General features: G+C 45.3%; 1 protein-coding gene across 1 annotated transcript; it reads left to right on the top strand.

Annotated features, from left to right (window-relative positions):
• The first annotated feature begins 4,159 nt into the window (after nt 1–4,159).
• Odf4 (outer dense fiber of sperm tails 4) lies at nt 4,160–8,904 on the top strand. Its single transcript, XM_034507480.2, has 5 exons — nt 4,160–4,327; nt 4,430–4,731; nt 7,223–7,396; nt 7,676–7,810; nt 8,012–8,904. The coding sequence occupies exons 1-5, from the start codon at nt 4,281–4,283 to the stop codon at nt 8,206–8,208; spliced, it is 855 nt and encodes a 284-aa protein (XP_034363371.1). The 5' UTR covers nt 4,160–4,280; the 3' UTR covers nt 8,209–8,904.
• Nucleotides 8,905–24,104: the final 15,200 nt, after the last annotated feature.

Raw genomic sequence — 24,104 nt, forward strand, 5'->3', positions numbered from 1 at the left:
CTAAATTAGGGGTTTTCTTCCATGGCCCCCAGAACCATGAATGAGGAGTAAGTGTTCTTTCTCAGCATACATTATTAGAATGGGGGTGGGGTGGGTGTATAATCCAGAAAGGAAGTCTTGGTGCTATAGTTTGGATATGGAATGTGTCTTATGGGTCTTTGTAGAAGTTTGGTTCTCAGGGTAACACTGCTGGACCGTGAGTGGTTGAACTTTAAAAGGTAAGGCCTAGTGGGAGATCTCCAGGCCATCATGGGCATAGGACCATGGTCTCTTATGTACTGACCCTGAGGTAGGTAGTACCAGGTATTAGCTTGTCTTTATTTCTGTGGTTAGAGTCTTGTTTCTTGACTAGGAGTCTTAATAAGAAATCTGTTGGGGCTGGAGAGATGGCTCAGCGGTTAAGAGCACTGATTGCTTTTCCAGAGGTTCTGAGTTCAATTCCCAGCAATCACATGGTGGCTCACAACCATCTGTAATGGGATCTGATATCTTCTTCTGGTGTGTCTGAAGACAGCTACAGTGCACTCACATTCATAAACTAATAATTCTTTAAAAAGAAAAAAAAGACAACTGTTAACAGGTTAGGTTGTTTAGATGTACAAGAAGCCAAACTGAGAATCAGGGTCCTTTACAAAGGACAGACCTGCTTCCAAGAAGAGAAACCAACCAGCCATGATAAAAGACACTTGACAGAACATGGGTCCGGATGTTTTGGGAATCATGGGACAATTGTAGAGAGGGGACAACTCAGTGTCAGGGGTTAGGGACTTCTCATCCAGAATGTGTTAAACTCTTTTGAATACTTATTGTTCCTTCCACCCAAGGACAAGTCTCCAGAGGCCACATTTTGTTGCATGGGCCATATTCTTGCTCATGACAAGTAGGCTTTGAAATGAACAACTGCTCCAAGCTGGGGTAATAATCAGTCTGTCTTTCTCTGGAAAATTGGTATTGAACCTTGAAATGTTATCAGATGAGATGGCTCAGTACAAGAAAATGCTGCTGCTATAGATCAGGCCCGCAGACCTTAACACAACTGACTCCATGATAGAAGTACCATTCAGGCCATAAAACTCAGCATATAGACAGCATCCATCACCTGCCAAAACAAAACCTTAATCTATCAAAGTCCATAGTTCTGGGAAAGTTTCTCTCTCTCTCTCTCTCTCTCTCTCTCTCTCTCTCTCTCTCTCTCTCTCTCTCTCTCTCTCTGCACCTCTCACTGTCTCTGTCTCTCTATCTGCCTCTCTCTCTGCCCCCCTTCTCTCCTTTATGAGATAAAATTTCTATGTGTATCCTTGATGTCCTGGAACTTGCTCTGTAAACCTGGCTGAAATGTTTTATATATGGAAACAGAAGTCTGGCTTAGTGGCATTCACCTGTAGTCCCAACTTCCTGGAAGGCTGAGATAGGAGGATCAGTTAAACTTAGGTGTTTGAAGGCACCTGGGCAAAATGCCTCCTCTGGAACAGTCTGGATCTGTCTTTGTGCTATATATGAGAAACTTCTTTATGTTTGCAGAAAAATTTTAAAAATCTTTTCTTTTTAGATTTACTTCTTTTATGTGTATCCTTTATGTATTTTGCCTGCATGTTTAGATGCACACCTCATGTGTGCATAGTGCCCATTCTCACAGCCCACCGCCCCACATCAGATCCTCTGGAACTGAAGTTACAGGTGGTTATGAACCATGTGGGTGCTGGGATCTGAACCTGGGTCCTCTGCATGAGCAACAAGCACTTTAAACAACGGAACTATCACTCCTGCCCATTTTGCAGATGAACCTCAAAAAGCAAACTTACTTGTGTGAAAAATTACACAAGCTCATTTCTAATAATTCATTGTTTGTTTGTTTTTCAAGGCAGGGTTTCTCTAACCCTGGTTGTCCTGGAACTCATTTTGTAAACCAGGTTGGCCTTGAACTCAGATATCCGCCTGCCACTGCTTCACAAGGGCTGTGCCACCACTACCTGGCATAATTATTCTTTAAAGGTTAGATTTTATGTACTATTATTGGAGGGGGCACTGTGTGGAAGCTGTGGGACAACTTTGCGGAGTCAGGTTCTCTGCCCTCACCTTTCAGTAGGTTCTGGGGGTCAAACTCAGGCTGCCAGGTTCCCACCCCTAATGCTGTTCTCAACTTCGCTGTCTTCCCAGGTTGGTTTTCATCTTAACTTTTGAATTAGAACCTTCATTCCACTCTGATTACTGTGTAAAGCGAGAGAGAGAGAGAGAGAGAGAGAGAGAGAGAGAGAGAGAGAGAAATTTAAAATTTTTTAAATTGCTTTTGAAAAGATAACTGAAACTAGTTTAAGCCACAACTACACCTGTCATCCTGACACTTGGGAGATAAAGCCAGAAGACCAAAAGTTCAAGATAATCGCAGAGTATGCAATGAGTTTGAGGCTTTCCAAAGTTACAGGAGACCTTGTCTCAAATGACAAGAAAAACCCAGGTGTGTTTCTACACAGCTTTCATCCCAGCACTCAGGAGGAAAAGGAGGGTGGACCTCTGTGAATTGGAGGCCAGCCTGGTCTACATAGTGAAGTGGGGGGAAAAGGTGGGAAAGAAAGAAAGAGGACAGTTCAAGAAAGGAAGTTAATCTCAGTGGCTTCCAGCTCAGCAGCGGAGTATTTATGTAGTCACAATACATAAGGTAAACACTGGGCAATGGATTTCCACTCTTAGCATCAACAGACAGACAAAACTCGGAAGACAAATTAAAGACAACGCAGTAGCAGTAAACACAGCAGCCTCCACTTTACCCAAGGAAAATGTCTGAAAGAGTAAACAAGGAGTGTGTGTGTGTGTGTGTGTGTATGTGTGTGTGTGTTACACTGATTATTTTTCCAGCCTCCTTTATTTTCTTAAGATGGGCCATGCAGATCAAAGTCAGGTCTCTAGGCTTGACAGCAGATGCCTTTGCACACGTCTTGCTGGTCCACTGAACAACAATTAATTAAAAACATTTTTTTTTTTTTTTTTAAATTATGGCTGGAGAGATGGCTTAGCAGTTAACACCAGCTGCTCTTCAGGATGACCTGGGTTCTATTCTCAGCATAGTGTTTCACCATCTGTCATTCTAGTCCCAGGGGGATCTGATGCCTTCTGGCCTCTGAGAACACCAAGCAAGCACAAGGCTGTATCATGAGCATGCAGAAGGGTGTCACTTGGAGCTCAAGGAGCCACATGTGGGTACCAGAGTCAATGGCAGAAACAGAAAAAGAAGGAAGAAGTCCAGAGTGTAACTGCACACAGACAGGGAAAAAAAAAATGGCCACAGAAGCAAACACAGATACCTCTACTAATCAATCTTAAGGAGATATACATTGTGCCTATTTTCTAAATATCCAAGAGGAGCTTGTACACTCCTCAAAAGGCCTGTTTCTTGAACCTCTGCAGCTTCTCCATGAAGAACCAGTTAATGCTATGGAAACTTCAAGATCAAGTTGTAATAGAGTGATGACACATCAGAGCCTCTCCCCCAAAATATCAGTACATTAAATCTTTTAAAAAATACTGCCGGGTAGTGGTGGCGCATGCCTTTAATCCCAGCACTTGGGAGTCAGAGGCAAGCGGATTTCTGAGTTCAAAGCCAGCCTAGTCTACATAGTGTCTTGTCTTAAACAAACAACACACAAATAGGGGCCAAGAGATAGTTCAGAAGGCTCTTGTTGAGCCTATCAACCTGAGTTTGATCATCAGAACCCCGCCCCCACCCTTTTTAAAGGAGGTCTGTCTTCATTCTATGTCTACCCTCTTAGGTACTGAGAGAAAAAGATGTGAAGAAGAGTTCAAAAGCCAAGGATGGTTTCTCCCCTGTAAAATCCTTGCACCTGGAGGGCAGAGGCAAGTGAATTGCTGAGATCGTCGTTAGGACTCAAACCTGGGACAAAAGGCTGAGGTTCCTATTTAACATATTAAAGCCGATGGATGCATCAACAGGTTCTGTCAGCATCCTTTAGTACCTACCAGTTACAGGGTCCTCCGTGCTGGCACACCCTGTCCCCTACCCTAAACTCCTCCAGCCCAGAGGCTAGAGCCAGCAGGAGGCATCTGATCCACATCTGATCCACATTAGGGGCTGGAGCCAGAGGAATAGAATTTTGAGAAAGGGTTGGAGCTGAGTTCACGACCCCTCCCCCATCTCCCTGTTCTGCAGCAGTATTCCATGGCAGTTAGGGTCTGCTTGGCAGAATGGGGAGGGGCCTTCTCTTGGATCTGAAGCTCAGGTGCCTGGAAAGAGGTCCCCCCATTCTTGCTCAGACACTAGGCCTGTGATGGAACCTGACTTGACTAAGGAAGAATCTGAGAGGATAAGGACCGGGTGAGTGTGGAAGGGGAAGGGGATGAGGCACGAACCAGGATGGAGGAAGGGTGAGCCGGGCAGAGCAGAGGCCGTGGGGAGGACTTCTGTCCCTTCTTCCAGCAGGAACAGGCAGTCACGCACGGAGCAACGGCGCAGCTCACTGTTGCCCCTTCAATGGAAAATGACACATAGCTCCCGCTGGAAGGCCCAGGTGTTGGCCTCAGAGTTGAGCCTGGTGGCCTTCCTCCTGCTGCTGCTCATGGTCTTCTCCAAGAGATGGCTGTACCCCTCAAAGAGCCGTTTCCATCAGCGTTACCCCCAAAACATCACCAAGAGAGTCTACACCTCCATCCACAGTATGTCCACAGGACTCCTGTACATCTGCATAGCCAAGAGCTGCCCCAGCTCAGACAATGGGGAAGGTGAGTTCCTGGGTCCCGTCCCAGGTCTCCAGCCTGCCTTGACCTCCGTGGTGGCCCCCACCATCTCGTTCCCTCCCATCAGCTGTCTTCATTTGGCTTGCAAGATGACATGGTGAGGTCAGGGTCATTGTCTTCCTTCGGTGTGGTCAAATCAGTTTGTCTGACCCAGTAGAAGATGTCACTGTTTTGGGCAAAGCCCACACAGGTCTTCCCTTCAAGAACGTTGAGAGGTGTCTGGATGAGTCCGAATAACATTGTTTCTCAGCTGGGAGGTGCTGTTTCTCCTTCTAGCTTTGCATGCCCAGAGCTCTGAGAGGACTCCTGGACCCTGACCTTCTCTTGTGGTCATTCCCTATCCCTGCCTTCTTCCTTTCCTCCTGCCTGAGTTCTTGCTTCTCTGAGCCAGCTCTAAGTTTCTCTTTTACTGTTTGGCTTTCTTATTCCTTCCTTCCCTGAATTCTCACAACTGTTTAATTTCTGATGTAATGTCCTGTTCAGGATGTCCCTTTCCATCTGCCACTCTCCTTTCTGTAAGCAAAAAGAGGTATATCTTATATCGTGTGTGTGTGTGTGTGTGTGTGTGTGTGTGTGTATACAGGTATTATATCTTCATGCCGAATCTGGGGAAACAAATATCATTTATGGTATACTTACTCTATTTGTCCAAATGGATCTTGTGTTGGCCGTAAGAGTAGGAGTAATTGACCTTATTTTACAGATGGGAAGATTGGAACTTATCTATAATTCATTATGTAGCCCAGGGTGACTTTGAACTCCGGGCCCTCTTCAAACCCCTGAGGGCTAGTTTTACAGACATGAGTCACCACACTTGATATATACACTCATGGTTTTTTGTTTTGATTTTTGTTTTTTCCAGACAGGGTTTCTCTGTGTAGCCCTGGCTGTCCTGGAACTTGCTCTGTAGACCAGGTTGGCCTTGAACTCAGAGATCTGCCTGCCTCTGCCTCCCGAGTGTTGGGGGTTCTTAAAGGTGAGCACTATCACTGCCCAGGTCACAGAATCCAATTTCAAAAGGCTCTTGAAATTTTGGTGGGTGAGACCTCATTGGAGGAAGGAGCTTACTGGGGAGGGTAACTGTGGGTGTTATCTTTCTTTTTGAAAAGATAAATGTTAAACTCTATTTTATGTGTATGAGCATTTTTGTGTACATGTATGTCTGTATGCCATGTCTATGTGCTGTATGCATGCCTGGTACCCATAGAGGCTAGAAGAGGGCATCGAATCCCCTGGAATTGGAGTTACACACAGTTGTGAGTCACCATTTGGGTGTCAGGAACTAAACATGGGTCCTCTGATAAAAGCAGCAAGTGCTCTTAACCGATGAGCCTTCCCCTAACTCCTCTCGGGAGTATCTTGCCGTTGGCCCCTTCCTGTTTTCCTCTCTATGCTTTCTGTCTCCTAATAAGTGAAGAATCTACGATTTGCACAGCTTATGCCACACACTCCTGATACTGTGATGGCCCAACTATCTGGTGCCATGGGACCGTGGACTAGATTCTCCTAAGCCAGGGACCAGAATAAGCTTTTCTCAACTTTAAGTCATTTTGTCAGGTTCTTAGCCACAGTGATGAATAAGTAACTAATAGAAAAACTGGTTACCAAAGTGTGGGGTTCATTCCTGAACTCACTATGTACCTTGCACCCATGGCTAACCTCTTACCTCAGCCGTTGCTGAGCTCAAAAGTACTAGCCAGCACACTGGTTTTATTTTTTAATCCATATATTCAAATGGTTGGAATTGTCAAGCAGTCTTGTAAGGGTCCATGATTCGAAGAAGACTGACACCCTGGACTCAAATTCAAATAGTATGTAAATGAAATGTAAAGAAAGTTTTATTCTGTAGAAGTCCAACATGCTGGGGTCTCCCCATTCCCAGGATAGATACCCAAGTGAGTTTGCAGGCCCAATTTAAAGCACATCAGGGAACTGTGGAGTAGGTGAGCTCTAGGTTCATCTGTTGGGTCCATCTCTACCACAGACATTCCATTGCTGGGGTGTGGGGGCTGGAAACTTGCTGGGGGGTCTGGAGACTGTTAACTGAGGAAGTAGCTGGGGAAGTCTGGAAACTGCTGTTGACCCATTGTCCTTGCTTCAGGCCAGGTGGCAGGGACATTCCATTAACTGGGCGTGAAGGCTGGAGCCTGTTTTTTTTTTTTTTTTTTTTTTTTTTTTTTTTTTTCCTGTTAGTAATTTAGTAATTGAATTGCCTGGGCTCGCCAGCTGGACTTGCCCAGTTTTTAGGCCTAGTCTCCTTAACTGTCAATCTGAAGTCTGTCATGGAGTCTGCCTAGCCTTCTCAGTCTCCAGATCAGGAATCTTACTTGAGGGAAAGTATTGATCCCTAATCTCAACTGTGCAGGATTTCTTTGGTTCCGGACAACCTGAGTGTTGTCCCCAAATTTGTTCACTTGACTGTATTTCATTTTTTGTGAATCCTGAGTTCCTATTTTTTGTCATTTTCTCCCCCCAGACAATTTTAAGATGTGGACAGTCCATCCAATTTTTGGGGTGGCTAAGATAAGTTTCACCCTGGCCGTAGGGCTGGGTTTGGTCCTCACCACCTGGCTGCACCTGCCGTACCTGCCCTGCCTGCAGAGAATGCCATTCTTTGGCTTGATTGGGATCATCCTGAGCTTCTGTGAAGGTGCCCCCCAGCTTTGAAAAAGGTTCTTAATTCCCTAGCCCACATGGTCCTGGGCACATCTCCCTCTTCTCTGGGAGAGGGGGGGTAGGGGTGGAGTGAGGGTTGGGGGCGGTGAGGGGAGGAGAGGGAAGTGAGAGCAGGAAGTGTTTTCTGATTGCTGGAGACAGTAGAGATTGATTTCCTCAGTGTGTGTGATTTGTGGCTGTAGCTCGGCAGATGAGGCAGACCCCCTGTGCGATTCTTAGGTGAGAATAAGATCTCTCCACTCCTGCCTCCCAGTCACCTTAATTTTCCTCACCCTCCTGTTGTTCCCTGTTAACCTCTGGATCTACGAGCTGAAGAAGAACGTATCGGTTCCCATCGGCTGGAGCTATTTCGTTGGTTGGCTGGTGCTCATTCTGTATTTCACTTGTGGTAAGTGGTTATGAGACCCTGGGGGAGGAAGGGAGTTGGGTGGGTCAGGGCAGAGACTGTGTGGTTGGAAGAGGCAGGTAACCCCTCTCACCCACCCCCAGCCCCGGAAGTCCGCAAGGTCTTAACCTTCCCTTCAGCATACCTCACCTATCAGCTCTCAGCTTCTCCCTCTTGTGTTCCACCCCCCCACATCGCCGCCAGGGATCCTTTGCTACCTCAACCATAAAAACTTCTGGAGTCTAATTATGAGCAGCTCCTCCATCAGCACACCTTGCAGCAGCTCAGAGCGGGAGCCTCCGATGAGGACTTCACAGACCTCCGACAACCTGGAGAGCATCCCGAAGCCTACTAAAGATAACCAAAGGCCATTAAGTTCAGATACAGCCACCGCTAACTAGGACTGTCTTCATCATGACAAAGGATGAGCAGAGGAGGATTTGGGAACCAGCTTTGCATTCCTCCTTCTCAACTTGGCCTTGTCTGTGGCTCAGGTGATGTGGAATAAATTGCCCATGTCTTCATCCTGTCTGACGGTTGTCGAGGAGAACTAGAGGAGGGAGAGGAAGGGAGAAAAACAAAACCCGCTGTGTTTGTTTCCCAGTTCTTCCTGCCTGTGAACTTTTTGGAGCCTGATCCTCCCAGCAGCCTTTGCGGCAGTGCGCCTGTGCATTACATAGGAAGGACTCCATGGTACAGACACTTACCTGTCACTCACAAGATTCTGGGTTTGATGTAGCAGCACTGAAAACCAAAAAACAGAAGTAAATTTAGCCAGGCTTTGGTGGCACATACCTATAATGCCAGGAAGTTGAGGCAGGAGGATGGCCAGCCTGAGCTCTATGAGACTATGCCCTCAGAAACAAAAATAAAACTAGCCAAACTACACAGATGTATGTGGCTGGAAGATGACGGCACGTTTTGCAGGATCACAAACATATTTCTCTAGAGGGCTAGCCAGACAACATAGGTACAAGGGACACCAAGTCTATATATAATCTCTCTCTCTTATAGTAAGATCGAGTTGATGGTTCATTGCTGGGTAAAAATTTATCCCTGACTTATTGCCTTGAAGTAATAAAGGTTAATTTACATAGAGTCTGGGGGACAGGAATCTTGATTTTTCAGTTGACAAATCACACTCGTGTATGTATGTATCCTATACCATGATGATTTGAAGCATGTTTACAATATGGACTGGCTCAAAGAGCTTATTAACATCTGCATTACCTCAAAGACTTTTTTTTTTAATGTGGAAAGAACACCTAAACTCTACACTTAAGAAATTTTTTCCCGGGCAGTGGTGGCGCACGCCTTTAATCCCAGCACTTGGGAGGCAGAGGCAGGCGGATTTCTGAGTTCAAGGCCAGCCTGGTCTACAGAGTGAGTTCCAGGACAGCCAAGGCTACACAGAGAAAACCTGTCTTGAAAAACCAAAAAAGAAAAAAAAAAAAAAACAATACACCATTGAGTCCGGTGTGGTCGTACCACCACTTGCAGTCCTAGCATTCTATAGGCTGAGGCAGGAGGATTGTCCAAGTTCAAAGCTATAAACACACACACACACACACACACACACACACAGAGCCAATAGTCGTCATGTACTACAACTGTGCTGATCCCCTGAATTTATTCCTCCTTTCTGATGAAAAGCTATACCTCTTGGGCCCATGTAGATGGCTCAGTGGGTAAACATGCTGGCCGCCAAGCCTGAGTTTGGTCATGAAGTCCTGAGTTTGGTGTTGTAAATGGCAGGACTTCTTCCTCTTCTTCTTCCTCTTCTTCTTCCTCTTCCTCTTCTTCTTCTTTCTTTTTGTTTGTTTGTTTGTTTGCCAAATATCCCATTCTAGACATGCACCACGTTTTCTTTCTCTTAGCTCCCCTTAATAGGCATTTAAGGTAGACTTCGTGTTTTGGTTGCTGTGAGTAGTGCCTTTATCAGGGAATGCAGACACCTCCTTGGCTTATTAAGTCCATCTCCTTGGAATGAATATGCACTCAAGAAATGGAGCTGCCATAGCTGCACAGCCCTTTCCCAGGGTCTCTCATGAGGTTACAAGTCAAGATATTGGCTGGGAAGCAAGGTATGATGACCAACACCTTTAATCCCAGCATTTGGGAAGCAAAGAGGGCTGAGTTTGAGGCCAGCCTGGTCTACAAAGCAAGCTCCAGGCCAGCAAGGGCTACATAGAGCGACCCTGTTTCCAAAAAAAAAAAAGGAGCCTGTGACTGCCTTCATGGCTGGAGCTGGAGGACCAGCTTCCACGAAGGGCCATGCACATCCATTTGCAGAAAGCCTCAGTTCTTGGCTACAGGATTCTGTTTGTCCATGGTTAACTGTGCCCAGAGGAAACAGTCTAGTAGAGAGGAAGGAGGAAACCCTGGTGCCTTTTATGATCTAGTTTTGAAAATAAACAAAAAACCCACAATATCATTGAGGGCTGAGGATTTAACTCAGTGGTAGAGTGTTGCCTGCTATTCCAAAGGCCTTGGGTTTGATCCCTAACTCTAAAAACAAACAGCAGAGCAAAAGCAGGCACTCAGAGACGTTTTGTGTGTGTGTGTAAATACAGCTCCTTTTTCATTTTGTATTTTTGTTTAATGTTTAGTGTGTTTGTTGTTTTTTTTGTTTGTTTGTTTGTTTTGTTTTCCAAGACAGGGCTTCTCTGTGTAGCCCTGGCTGTTCTGGAACTCACTCTGTAGAACCAGGCTGGCCGTGAACTAAAAGACTCACCTGCCTCTGCCTCCTCAATGTTCTGTGCCACTATCGTCTGGCTAAAGTGTATTTCGTATAGATTACAATTAATTATTTTTTTCTACATAAAGAACCGGCAGGACATCTCACTCAGTAGATGGCCTTAGATAATCCATTCAAGGAAGGCTGCTTTATCTAGCCTAGAGAGGCCTATGTTCTTTGAATACTGGTGGAACACTGAACATCTATCTCTAGACCATATTTCTAGATTGGACTATCATAGTTTGGGTAGAATCCTGGTAAAAAAAACATTTTTGTGGTTGACTTTGGTATAGCTGCTGGTGACCGTCCCTACTTGTCTTCAGATGTCCAACCAGGGAGAAGACCTTTTAATTCCCTTGTAAAATTTGCTACTTTTGCCAGCTGCTGGTAGTACACGCCTTTAATTCCAGCACTTGGGAGGCAGAGGCTAGTGTATCTCTGCAAGTACCGGGCCAGCCTGGTCTACAGAGCAAGTTCCAGGACAGCCAGGACTACACAAAAGAAACTGTCTCCAAAACCCAAAAAAGAAAAAAAAAATGTGAATTTTTAAAATCGATGATAGCCGGGCGGTGGTGGCACACGCCTTTAATCCCAGTGCTTGGAAGGCAGAGGCAGGTGGATTTCTCAGTTCAAGGCCAGCCTGGTCTACAGAGTGAGTTCCAGGACAGCCAGGGCTACACAGAGAAACCCTGTCTCGAAAAACCAAAAAAAAAAAAAAATCGATGATGACATTCTATAGTTTCGGGTACTCGGGGATGGTGAGTTCAATATCAGCCAGGCTAACACGGTAAGATGCCATGTCAAAACAACACAAGCCCACCACTGTGACCCTCCAAGACCCAAGGATTTGTGAACAGACACTGTAGTAAAATATGCACTTAGTCATCTTAGCTTTTGTGCTGTGTGGGGGTCTGTGGCGTTTAGTGCTTGCCCAGGTGCTGCAGCCAGCACCATCAAAAACAACATTTCATCTCCACAAGTTGATGTTCCACCCATTCAACACAGCTTCCCACTTTCTCCTAGCAACCTCCATTGCCCTGACTGTGTCCATCACTTCATTCTCTGTGTCAACCCATACAAGTAGAGCCATGCAGTATTTGGTGTTTGGTTAACTTCAACTAGAACGATGTTTTCAAGAAGCATTAATATTAGAACATAGGACTTTCATTTTAAATAAGTATTAAAAAATGCTTTGGGACTAGAGGGATGGCTCAGAGGTTAAGAGCACTGACTGCTCTTGTACAGGACCCAGGTTCTATTCCCAGTACCTACCTGGAAGCTCATAACTGTCCATGATTCCAGTTCTAGAGGCTCCCACATCCTCTTCTGACTTCCCTGCACTCACACATGGAGTGAAATAAATAGGCTTTAAAAAAAATCTCGAACTTGGGAGGCAGAGACAGGCAGATTTCTGAGTTCGAGGCCAGCCTGGTCTACAGAGTGCGTTCCAGGACAGCCCAGGCTATACAGAGAAACCCTATCTCAAAAAAACAAACAAACAAAAAAAAACCAAAAAATTCCACAGATGGGTTTTTTTTTTTTTTTTTTAAGAGGCAGGAATGATTTAACTTGTTTACACTAATATTCCAGGGATCACAATACTACTCTAGCTATCTCAGCAGTTAAAAGCCCACTGGGTTCGATGCTTGCCTATCTATACAAGTTCCAGGCCAGCCAGGGTGATATAGTAAGATTCTGTCTCAATTAGGAAAAAAAGCTGGGCGGTGGTGGTGCACGCCTTTAATCCCAGCACTTGGGAGGCAGAGGCAGGTGGATTTCTCAGTTCGAGGCCAGCCTGGTCTACAGAGTGAGTTTCAGGACAGCCAGGGTTACATGGAGAAACCCTGTCTCGAAAAACAAAACAAAACAAAACAAAACAAAACAAAAAAAAAAAAAGGAAAAAAAACCCTTAAATAATATTCCACTATCTATTTACCATTTGCTGTTTGTTTAGTCATTCACTGATAGATGTTTGGGTGGTTTCTACATCTTGGCTGTAATAAATAGTGCTGTTATAAAAATGGACATTTGTGTGTATTACATATAAAAGTACATATTCACACATATATAATCTGAGACATGTAAGTTTAGACTGCAGTCATCCTGACTTTTCTGTCTGCTCTGACCCACTTCCATCTGTGTTTCCTTACCTCCTCTCTCCCTCCTTCTTCTCTTTTCTTTCCCTTTTTTTTTTTTTTTTTTGAGATATCTGGCCTGGAACTCCCTGTGTAGACTGAGTTGGCTTTGAACTCACAGAGATCCTCTCTTTTCTGCCTCTGAGGTGCTGGGATCAAAGGCATCTGCCACCATACCAAGCTTGTACTCTCAGTAAAGTCTCTGCTCCTGCCCCCAGAGTTGGCTCCGGTCAGTAGTGCCACACGTCCTCCTTCAGTAGATGGACACACTGCTCATCAAAGCTCCCCAGCTCTCTGTCTTCAGGGAACATGTCAAGATGGCAACTCTTGTCTTCCTTGTGTGGATTCCGTGACTCGTTCTGGTAGAGAATGTATGTATTTGCAAGTCGGACTTCCCTCCACTCAGTAACTGAGGAAATTCAAGACACAAGCTGCTCTGCTGCCCTCGGTGTTTGACTGAGAGACAGAGGCGGAGCCCATAGCTGATGGACAAACATACCTCACCAGAGAATATCTAGAGTCAAAAAGGCCAGTGGGTCTGTGAAAGGATATTGGACATAACTATCCCTAGGGACCTGTGCACTAACATCAACAGATGAAATGTCCGTCAAAACTGTCTCAGGATAAAACTCACTGCACAAACCTAGTGACCTGAGTTAAATCCCTGAACCCATGGTGGAAGGAAAGAATGGACCCTTGAAAGTTGTCCCCTGACCTCCGCATGCATGACCCTCCCACAGTAAATAATACTTAAAACAACACAATGGGTTTTAGTACTCCTGTTACATAAAATCCAAAGCCACTGACGCCACCCAATGCTAGCAAGAATGTGATGGGACTTCTCACTCAGTAAGAATGTACAACAGTGCCGGGCAGTGGTGGCCCACGCCTTTAATCCCAGCACTTGGGAGGCAAAGGCAGGCGGATTTCTGAGTTCGAGGCCAGCCTAGTCTACAGAGTGAGTTCCAGGACAGCCAGAGCTACACAGAGAAACCTTGTCTCGAAAAACAACAACAACAAAAAGAATGTACAACAGTAGGGCCACATGGAAAAGCAGCCTGATAATTTCTTCAAAAGTGAACATACTCTTACCATATGATCCGACCGGACTTGCTCCTAGGAGTGCAAGTTCAATGACTGAAATCTTTTCTTTTTTCTTTTTTAAATAATTTTATTTTTTTATGTTTATTAGTGTTTTGACTGCATATATGTCTGCACGAGGATTCCTCTGGAACTAGAGTTACAGACAGGTGTGAACTGCCATGTAGTGCTGGGAATTGAACCTGGATCACTCCTGTAAGAGTAGCCAATGCTCTTAACCACTGAGCCATCTCTCCAGCCCCAATGACTGGGGTCTTAAACTCAGCTTAAGAGTCTCTTCTTGGGAAGATAGGACTCGAACACAGACTTAGAAGCTCACATGGAGGCTTGCCTTTGCAGAAAACAAACTATAAGTTGCCACCCTGCTTTCATTTTTAATGAAACACAGTTGGTTTTTTATCCTTATTCCTTAGAATCTGTCCTAACATATATAAATATGTATGTTTATGTGTATGTGTGTTTGCTGCTATGCATGACTATGTGTGTTCACACAGTGGCCAGAGGAGGATATTAGCAGAGGGCATTGGATAGCTGTGTATCACTCTCCACTGTATTCCTTTGAGGCAGGATCTCTCCTTGAATCCAGAGCTGGAATTTTTGCAGCCAGCAAATCCCTGTGACCTTTCTGTCCCCATACCCTACAGCACTGAAATTACACATTGTTGGAAGTTAGCACCTAGCATGTTCCATGAATGCTGGGGTCCAAATTCATATCCTTGTGGTTGTGGGGTGGCTGTAACTAGGCTTCTGTTGCTCTGATAAAACACTGACCAAAAGCAGCATGGTGGAGGAAAGTGTTTATTTCACTTACGCTTCTGCATCAGTCTGTCATCCAGGGAAGCCAGAGCAGGAGCTCAAAGCAGGAGCTGAAGCAGAGACCATGGAGGCATGCTGCTTACTGGCTTGCTCTCCATAGGGTCCCTTGGTCTGCTTTTTCATACTACCCAGGACTACCTACCTGGCCAGGGGTGGCACTGCCTACCATATCTTGAGCCCTCTCACATCAATTATTCACCAAGACCAAGCAAATGCCCCACAGACTTGTCCACAGTCCAGTCTGATGGAGGCAGTTCCTCAACTGAGGTTCCTCTTCCCAGGTGACTCTAGCTTGTGCCAACTAAGCAAAAATCTAACCAGTGCCCAGTGCATGCGGCAAGCGCTGTCAACCACCAAGCCATCTCTCCAGTCCCTGTATTGTTTTCTTTCAAAATGTGGCAAGAACAGCACAGTGATTCTTGTCTGTTTCCTCCACACAATCTCTAAACATGAGCATCGGATGCCTTGGCTCTGTCCCATCTCCTTCCTCTCCACACTCCATTTCTTTTTGTCCTGTACCATTTATGTGGAGGTTGCAGTAAGTTGCATGCTGCTCTCCACCTCCGCCCCTCAGTATTTCAACATGTAGTTTCTAAAATCCAGGCCATGCTCTTATATAACCACAGTGCATGTTCTCTAGGGATCAAGACATTATCACTGATGCAACGCTACGTGATTTTCAGACAATGCTGTGGTTTCCCTGGTGATCCCTCTGTGCTGCATGTAACAGCAGATCTTGCAGCAGGCTCTACGCTCAGTGGCCATGACTCTTTATCCTTCTTTGGTCAGAATAGTTGTTTCAATAATCTTTCAGGATTAGTATTGTTGTTTTGTAAAGAATTCAGACTGGGTAATTTGTAGGATGTCTGAGTTTATCGATTGTTTCTTTATAATTAGACTCAAATGATGTCTTTTTGGTAGAAATATCACAGACATGTTGCTGTGTTCTTCTCAGTGCCTCGTTCTGAGTGCAGAGGTGATCTCCCTAACTGCTAACTTTGATTCCTGAATGACCTCTGTCAAGTTTCTCCAGTGAAGGTTGTGTCAGGTCTGTCTTCCTCTATTACAAAGGAGACAGAATGTACTATATAAGCAGGCTAGAGAAACAGCTCGGTGGAGCCCAGAGCAAACAGTGCTGCAGGCTAGTGAGTCACCAGCTCCAGAAACAAGATCCTGGACTATGAGCTTGATTTGAGGTCTCTGGGGACAATAAGACTTGTATTGGAAAAGAAAAGCAACAACAAAACCCACCTACATAGCCGGGCTGATGGCTCACGCCTTTAATCCCAGCACTTGGGAGGCAGAGGCAGGTGGATTTCTCAGTTCGAGGCCAGCCTGGTCTACAGAGTGAGTTCCAGGACAGCCAGGGCTACACAGAGAAACCCTGTCTCAAAAAACAAACAAACAAAAAACCAAAAAACCAAAAAAACCCCACCTACATTAAAAGAAAAAACAATGAGAAAACAAAACCTATATTAGCTGTGCGTGAAGGCACAGATCTTTAATCCCAGCACTTGGGAGGCAGAGGCAGACAGGTCTCAAGTCTCTGTGTTAATGGCCAGGCTGGTCTACAGAGTGAGTTCTAGGACAGCCAGCACTACACAGAGAAACCCTGCCTCAAAAAGAAGAAGGAAGAGGAGGAGGAGGAGAAAAGAAAGAAATGCCCCAGTGGTCAACAGCACCTGCTGGTCTTGTGAAGGACCTAGCCAGTTTAGGTTCCTAGCACCCACCTCAGACTGCTCACAGCCATCTGTACCTCCAGTTCTTCTGGCCTCAGTGGGCACTGTACACACATGGTACACATCTATACACTTAGGTACATGTGTGCACATACATACACTCAGATACACAGGAACGTGTAGGCCTACTGTGCACATACACATGTGGTGCACACACACAAAATACATCTTCAAAGTAGGCAGAGTGGAGGATGTTTGTTGTTTAACTACAATTCTTCAAAACTCAGCTTAAGTAAAATTTGTGGAGAGCCCACCCTAGGTACCTCTTTACAGACAGGAGTCTTTGCTTTGTGCCCGTTTCTTCAGTCTTTGTTTGTAACATGGCACATGATTGGCGATTGTTAGTGTTGATGAGTTCATGAAACTGACAGGCTAGAGAGGAATGGGTACAAGGGGAGTTGGCAGAAGAAAAGTCTATTAGCTGAGATTTCTTTTCCCTCCCTCCCTCCCTCCCTCCCTCCCTCCCTCCCTCCCTCCCTCCCTCCTTCCTTCTATTCCTTCCTTCATGTAGACTGGCTGGCCCCAAACTAGCTATGTAGCTATAGATGACCTTGTATTTCTGAAACTCCTGCCTCTACCTTCTGAGTGCTAGGATTACAGATTTACTTTGTCTATGGTAAGCATGCACTCTACCAACTGAGTCCCATCTCCATCCTTTGATGGATTTCAGGGTCCCTCCAGGAAGCAGAACTCCTGTGTATGTGGAGAGGAAGAGGGGTGGTAATCTCTAGTCATCCAGACTGGTTTTCCTCACTGAAGGGACTAAAGGGTGGTCGTGTCATTTCAGATGATGTGGGTTTGTGTGGACCAAGATCCTTGTGGTCTCTATAGTTAAGGCAGGAGAAAGACAGTGCTGGTGTGAATTTGAGGTGGGGTAGGAGACTACTAGGTGACTCAGCCAGAGACCGATCAAAGACACAAAGCAGGCCATTTGTACAAGCCTAGAGGAAAGGCTGATATTGGTAAAGCACATACCCTCCAACAAGGAAGGAAGCACCTAACAGTGAAAAAGCTATCTTAGGCTAAAGGTTTCATTGTGGAGAAGTTGTTCTGAGAAACAGAGGGTCAGCAGAAGGAACGCAGGCAATCTAATGAAACAGAAAAGTAGCGATTTGCAAAGGCAACCCAAGAAAGCAAAATATCAGCATCAAGTTTTAAAAGGAAAGGTTGAAATGTGCCCAACTCTTCCCTGAAATCATAAATGGGCTGTGAAGAGGGAGAGCAGCTGCAGACAAACAGGTTCCAAGGCAAAGCCCCTCTCAGACTCCGACCTGCCGACCTACCCGGGAGAGCTGCTTCTCTCAGGAAGCTTCTATTTCCTGCCTGCTTTGTTTGCTTGGAAAACTCCTAGGAGTCAGCCGGCTAGGGTAATTAATTGCAGGGTTGAAAAAAAAAAAAGCCAGAACCTGGGTAAACAAAGATTAGCAGGAAGATAATAAAAAGGAGCAAGAAACAAAAAAGGAAGAAAGCAAATTAGAAGAATCTAAGTTCAGCGGGATGAGACTCTGAACAGGATTTCAGGTAAAACTCGTTCTGTTGTCAATTAGCTTTTTGAGTGAGAGTCCTAAGTTGGCTCTCACTTTTTTTTTTTTTTTTAGTATCTATTTTTATTCTCTGTGCATAGATGTTTTGCCTGCATATATGCATATGCACTGCGTGTGTACCGGGTGCCTTCAAAGATCAGAAGAGAGCAACAGAGCCCTTGGAACTAGAGTCATGGATGCTGTGAGCCACGGTGTGAGTGCTGAGAATTGAATCCACAGCCAGGGTCCCACTTCCTATTTCCTGTTCAGCTCATTGGCCACCAGCTTTTTTAATTGACAGGTGATGTTTATAAAAGATTTTCTCTACAACAAACAAATAAAAAATAGAGCCAGACAAGGTCCTTTAAGAATCTCTTTACTCGCCGGGCGGTGGTGGCACACGCCTTTCATCCTAGCACTTGGGAGGCAGAGGCAGGCGTTCGAGGCCAGCCTGGTCTATAGAGTGAGTTCCAGGACAGCCAGGGCTACACAGAGAAACCCTGTCTCTCGAAAAACAAACAAACAAACAAACAAACAAACAAACAGAATCTCTTTACTCAGGAGGCAGATTTTTGTGAGTTTGAGGCCAACCTGGTTTATATAGCAAATTCTAGGACAGCCAGGATTACACAGAGAGAGACCTTGCCTCAAAACTAACTAAACAACCAACCAACTAACTTCAATGTGGGGAGGAGTAGAGAGTTATCATATCTATATCCATTAAGTAATCAAGCAGAGGTGACTGTTGCTCAACAATTGAACTCAACTCTTGGCATGCCCTGCTCTGATTAGTTGCTGCTCTAGCTGTACTGGTGTGCAGAAACCATCCAAGATCACTTGTAAGCAAGGGTATGTGTGTGTGTGTGTGTGTGTGTGTGTCTGAGCTCCTTGGTTGGCTCCTCAGCTAAGCACATCCCAGTTCTTAAGTCAAAAAAAAAAAAAAAAAAAAAAAAAAAACACTGACAATCGACCTTGAGAACTTTGAGACATGCAAGATGAAAATATTCTTTCTTTCCCCTCAAGCTACAGAAAAGCATATTCTATTCATGATATAAAGTGGCATAAACTGGTCTGGAGACCTGGTTCAGTGGTTAAGGCTGCCTTATGGAATACAGATGACCTAGGCTCAATTCCCAGCACCCACAAGGCAGCTATAATCATCTGTAAACTCTAGTTCCAAGGGATCAGATGCTCTCTTCTGGTCTCTGCAAGCGCACTGCATGCACACGTGACATGGAGGGAAAATACCTATGCACATAAAGTAATAAGAATTTTAAAATGTTTTAAAACTTCAAAAAGAGTGAAAAAGCAACTATTGTATTTAATAATTGGAAATGCACTGCTGACCTGAGAGCACTAAGTACAGCATACCATTTAGTATTGGCGTGGTTCTTTACAGTTCTTTTAAAAATTCAATAAAAGCCATTGTTCTTGTTGTGGGGTCGGTGAGGGGAGCATGCGTGACACTGCACATGTGTGGAAGTCAGAGGACAATTTTGCAGTCGGTTCTCCTCCCCCCACCCCTTTTTATTTATTTATCTTTTTGCCTTGGTTTCTTCAGACAGGGTTTCTCTGTATATCCATGTAGACCTGGCTGTCCTGAAACTCACTCTAGGGTGGCCTTGAACTCAGAGACCCACCACCTGCACTCTGCTTCCCAAGTGCTGAGAATTCAAGACATGTGCCACCACAGCCGGGGCCCTCCTTCTGCTTGTAAGTGGTTCTTTGGCATTGAGCTTACCCGGTCAGGTTTGCAGCAACCACCTTCACCTGCTGAGCACTCTTGCCTGGCCTCTTTACAGTACGTGAAGCATTTTAACACAAGGGCCAGGACACTCTGCTGGAGAATAACACACATCCCTGGCCCTGTGCACAGCAGAAGTTCATTGAAAGGCAAGCTTGGCTCTTCCCCACGGCACCCTTAACTTTGGGGGCAGTGGAGCCCTGTGCAGTTCTCTTAGGAGCTAGAAGGCAGTGTGCTCAAACATGAAGGGTCAGCCTGTGACCTAGTAAGTGGCTGTGCATGTGAGCAGGCAGGACTGTGGCTAAGGGCACTGGATGCCACCCCAGTGGCCCAGACAAGACTGAGCAGGCTGGCATTTGCTGTCCTGCCTCCATTGCTTCTTTTCCTGTTGAGAGCTGAGACTTTACCAAAGGTTTGCTAGTCAGGAGGAGGAAGTGACCTCTCTCTCCCACCCCCTTTCCAAACTTACTACCCTCTCAAAAGCCCTATTATATCTCTGAGACTTGGAGCGATTATCATGCCTTTTACAAAAGAGACAGGTCTTGGTTATAGACCAAGACTTTAATTGAGCCAGAGCTAAAGCCCTGTGTGAGAAAATATGCCACAGGTTCCTTACTCCATCACTGAAAACCAAAAATCTTTAGCCCACTTTCCATTTTTTTTCATAGTCAATTTGAGTTCGCTAAAGATTAAGCAAGAAAATCTTCATAATGAACAAATGGTCCCAGAAAGGTAGTGTGACCCTCCCTCCACTTCCGTACGTGTGAAGAGCCTTTGACTTCCACTGTAAAACTATAGTCTGCTTAGTCAGGTCTATACGAGTTATGCTTCTCGAGACAAGCCACTTGCTTCCCTTATACAGAATAGAGGCTCCCCTGAATGCATGTAACTGGTGTCTTCTGTCAGGTCCTGCCTTTTAAATGTTATTTGGGCCGCTGAGTTGGAACCCTGAGTTCATTACTTTGCTGAGTCATTACTTTGAAACAACTGTTGCCTTCTAACCGGGATCAACACTCCCCTCCCCCGTCATTCTCCGAGTTTCTGCTAAGAGCTGAGCAATTCCTCCAAAAGACACTGAAGTCCTAACTTTCTAGTACCCAGGAATCCAACCTTTTGAAGTTTCAAAAGCCCACACCATTCCAGTTCGCTTTCTCTCTGCCTTAAGCCTGTGCATAAGATGTAAGCTCTCAGCGGCTGCTCAGCACCACACCTGCCCGCCATCATGCTACAATGCTCCCGGACTCACCCCCGGAAACTATAAACAAGCCTTGGTCATGTGTCTCCTTAAGGCAATGGAAAAGTAAAAGATAGAAGGAGGGAACCAACATCCACAATTGTCTTCTGACCTCCACGTACACATTTGTGTGCGTGCCTCAAATAAATGTAAAAAAAAAAAAAAAAAAAAAACCCAACCAACCAAACCCAAAATCCAAACCTTAGAAAAGATCTTTAAAGATGATTATTACAAAAACGAAGTCATTATGGGTAGGCCCTCATCCCATTGATATAAAAAAAGGATTGTTGCTGGGCGGTGGTGGTGCACGCCTTTAATCCCAGCACTTGGGAGGCAGAGGCAGGTGGATTTCTGAGTTCGAGGCCAGCCTGGTCTACAGAGTGAGTTCCAGGACAGCCAGGGCTACACAAAGAAACCCTGTCTGGAAAAAAACAAAAAACAAAACAAGAATTGTTAATAGGGACGAATGGGAAGTACAGAGGTGACTGTAGTTGAGAGCAATGGCTGCTCTGGCAGGACCGAGGTTCAGGTCCCAGCACCCACAGGATAGCTCACAAGCAACTGTTAGCTCCAGTCCCAGATCTTCTGGCCTTCTTGGGCACTCATGGTGCACATATATACAAATAGACAAAACACTCATATTCATAAAATAAGTCTTAAAAGATTAATAGACTGCTTCATGATTTTGTGCGTCATCCTTGCACATTGAGACCTCCCAATGTTAGTAATGTGTGCCACTGAAGCAAGCACTCTTACAGTCTTCTGAAACTTTCAAGCGATTTGAACCCATTTCATCCTCACACCCCCTAAATGCCAGGATCATAGGCATTCACGACCATTCCTAGCACAACAGAAAAGTCTTTGAAAAGCAAACAAACAAAACTGTGAGGACAAGATATATTCTCCAGCTGAGAGGAGCCAGTGGTGGATCAGTGGGTGATCTTGATTCCTGAGCCTGAGAACTGAGATGATAAGAAACAGTGAAGGCCATTTCAGGTGTGTGTGTGTGTAGGATCCATTTCCCACTCTGTACAGCCAGCATGAAGTCTAGGAAAGAGAAGCCCACATCTGCAGAGCTCCTGGGAAATAAAGTGATGCTGGGGCTCACTGTACCTCCTCACCCAGCAGCTCAGATGGTGGCTGTATCTCCAGGGCTGGGAAGCAACCAGGAGGTAGAAGGTCAGCTCAAGGGAGGGGTGTAATTGTCCTGGTAATGTGGGCCTCCTGCACTCTGCTAGACTGTTATAAAGGACAATGTCTTGGAAGGAGAATGGAATGTGAGCTACTGGCCAGGGACAGAATAAGACTTTGGATCCTAAAAACAAGCTAGGAAATGATGTCCTTTCCTATCCAAAAATAATGTAGCTTCCTTTGCCATGTCAGTCACATTGGCTCATCAAAAAAGTAACAGCTAGGACTGGCTATCTGTAACTCCAGCTCTAAAGGATCTGCTAACCTCTTTTGGCCTCGGTGGGCACCGGGTGTGTTTGGTGTGACTACACACATACAGACAAAACAAAACATCCCTACACATAAATTAAATCTTTTAAGAACAAAAGTCCCCAACTCTTCATTGAAGGTAAAATCTGCTGGCAGCAGGCAGATTATGAGAGTCCACTATTGGTGGGTAAAATCCCTTCACATGTTTGAACGTGTTTCTCATGACACCTCTTTGAGGTAGGTAACATTGGAGCTGTTAGTGTCCCCCCAACAGGAGGGGCCCAGCATGAAGGATGATCAAAGTTTTCAATTAGTTCTGGAACATGGAGGAAGACAGTAAAAGGCTGTAAACCCTGCCTTTTCCCTTTGCACATCTCTGCAGAACAATTTAATTGATTTGATTGGCACAGGGTTTTTCTTTTCTTTTGGTTTTTCGAGACAGGGTTTCTCTGTATAGCCCTGGCTGTTCTGGAACTCACTCTGTAGACCTCGAACTCAGAAATCCGCCTGCCTCTGCCTCCCAAGTGCTGGGATTAAAGGCGTGCACCACCACCGCGCAGCGGCACAGGGTTTTTCTGTGTCACCCTGCCTGTACTAGAACTCACTGAGTGCTGGGATTAAGGCATGTGCCACCATGCCTGGCTTGAGAATCACTTATTAATTCAGCTCATGGGCCGTGTTTCCTGAACTACTTTCTTCCAGGCTTTGAGAACAAAAGGATATGGATCCTTTGCCTGGACTGGGTTCTGAACTGTAACCCACAGTTTGCACTTCTCCATAGCTAGAGAAGTGACCTCAGGCCAACTTTTTTGTTTTGCTTCAGAGACCTGTTGTTTCCATGGCAATTAGTCACTTACTGGAATGCACTGACCTGTGCCAGGAATACATGATTTTATATTCTTGAGGTGTGCATGAGAGGCAGACTCAGACTAAGATCCGGCCAATTCTGACCTACATTTAAGATATTCCAAGCAGACCACAGGATTCTTCCTGCATGTCACTTTAAGAGCAGTTTCTCCTGAGTTAAAGAGGTTGGGAGCTGCTGGATGCAGGTGCTGGGAACTGAACCCTGGTCTTCTGCAAAAGCAGTGCGTAGCCTTAACTGCTGAGTCAATGCTCTGGCTTCCAATGTAGATTTTTAATTTAAGCCTCTTCTCATCTCTATACATATTTTGCCTGCATGCATTTAAATGCACTGCATACCCAGAGGCCAGATGATGGCATCAGGATCCCTAGAAACTGTTGTGCTATCATGAGATGCTGCAAACTGAACCTGGCCCCTCTGAAAGCTGCAACATATGTTTGAGTGCTGAACTCTCTGGTGTGGGGGACTTGGAACTCAGGTCCCAATGCTTACATTGTAAACACAACTGAGCCCCTGGGTTTTTCCAGTGTTTCCTTAAGCAATGTTCTAATGAGTTGAGGTCCTCAGTAGTCAGCTTTCCCTAGTGATCTGTGCTGGTGAAGTGCCTGGTCAGAGTTCTGGTAATAAACTAGTTCTTAAGTCATGCTCACTCTCCTGTTCTCAGTTTTGGCCTTTTCTGACTATAGCTTTCAAATCACCTTCTCCAGCTCACTACACTTCTCCTTCACTGAAGCTCTTGACTTTCTATTTTCTCAGGCTGAGGCTTCCCTTTATCTGTACCCCTGGATGGACTGGAGTATAAAAAAACGGCTTAAGCTGCTAAGTCATGTTCAAAGGGCGTAGCCTACAAGAACAAGGTGGCACAGCAGTGCAGCCATATCTACGCTTGAGAATTCCTTTCCTGACTCTACCATTCACTGCTTACTAGGGCAAAGCTGTCAGAACTCCACTATGTTTTCCACA

This window comes from Arvicanthis niloticus, chromosome 6 (genome assembly GCF_011762505.2).
Source record: "Arvicanthis niloticus isolate mArvNil1 chromosome 6, mArvNil1.pat.X, whole genome shotgun sequence".
NCBI classification, from domain to species: domain Eukaryota; kingdom Metazoa; phylum Chordata; class Mammalia; order Rodentia; family Muridae; genus Arvicanthis; species Arvicanthis niloticus.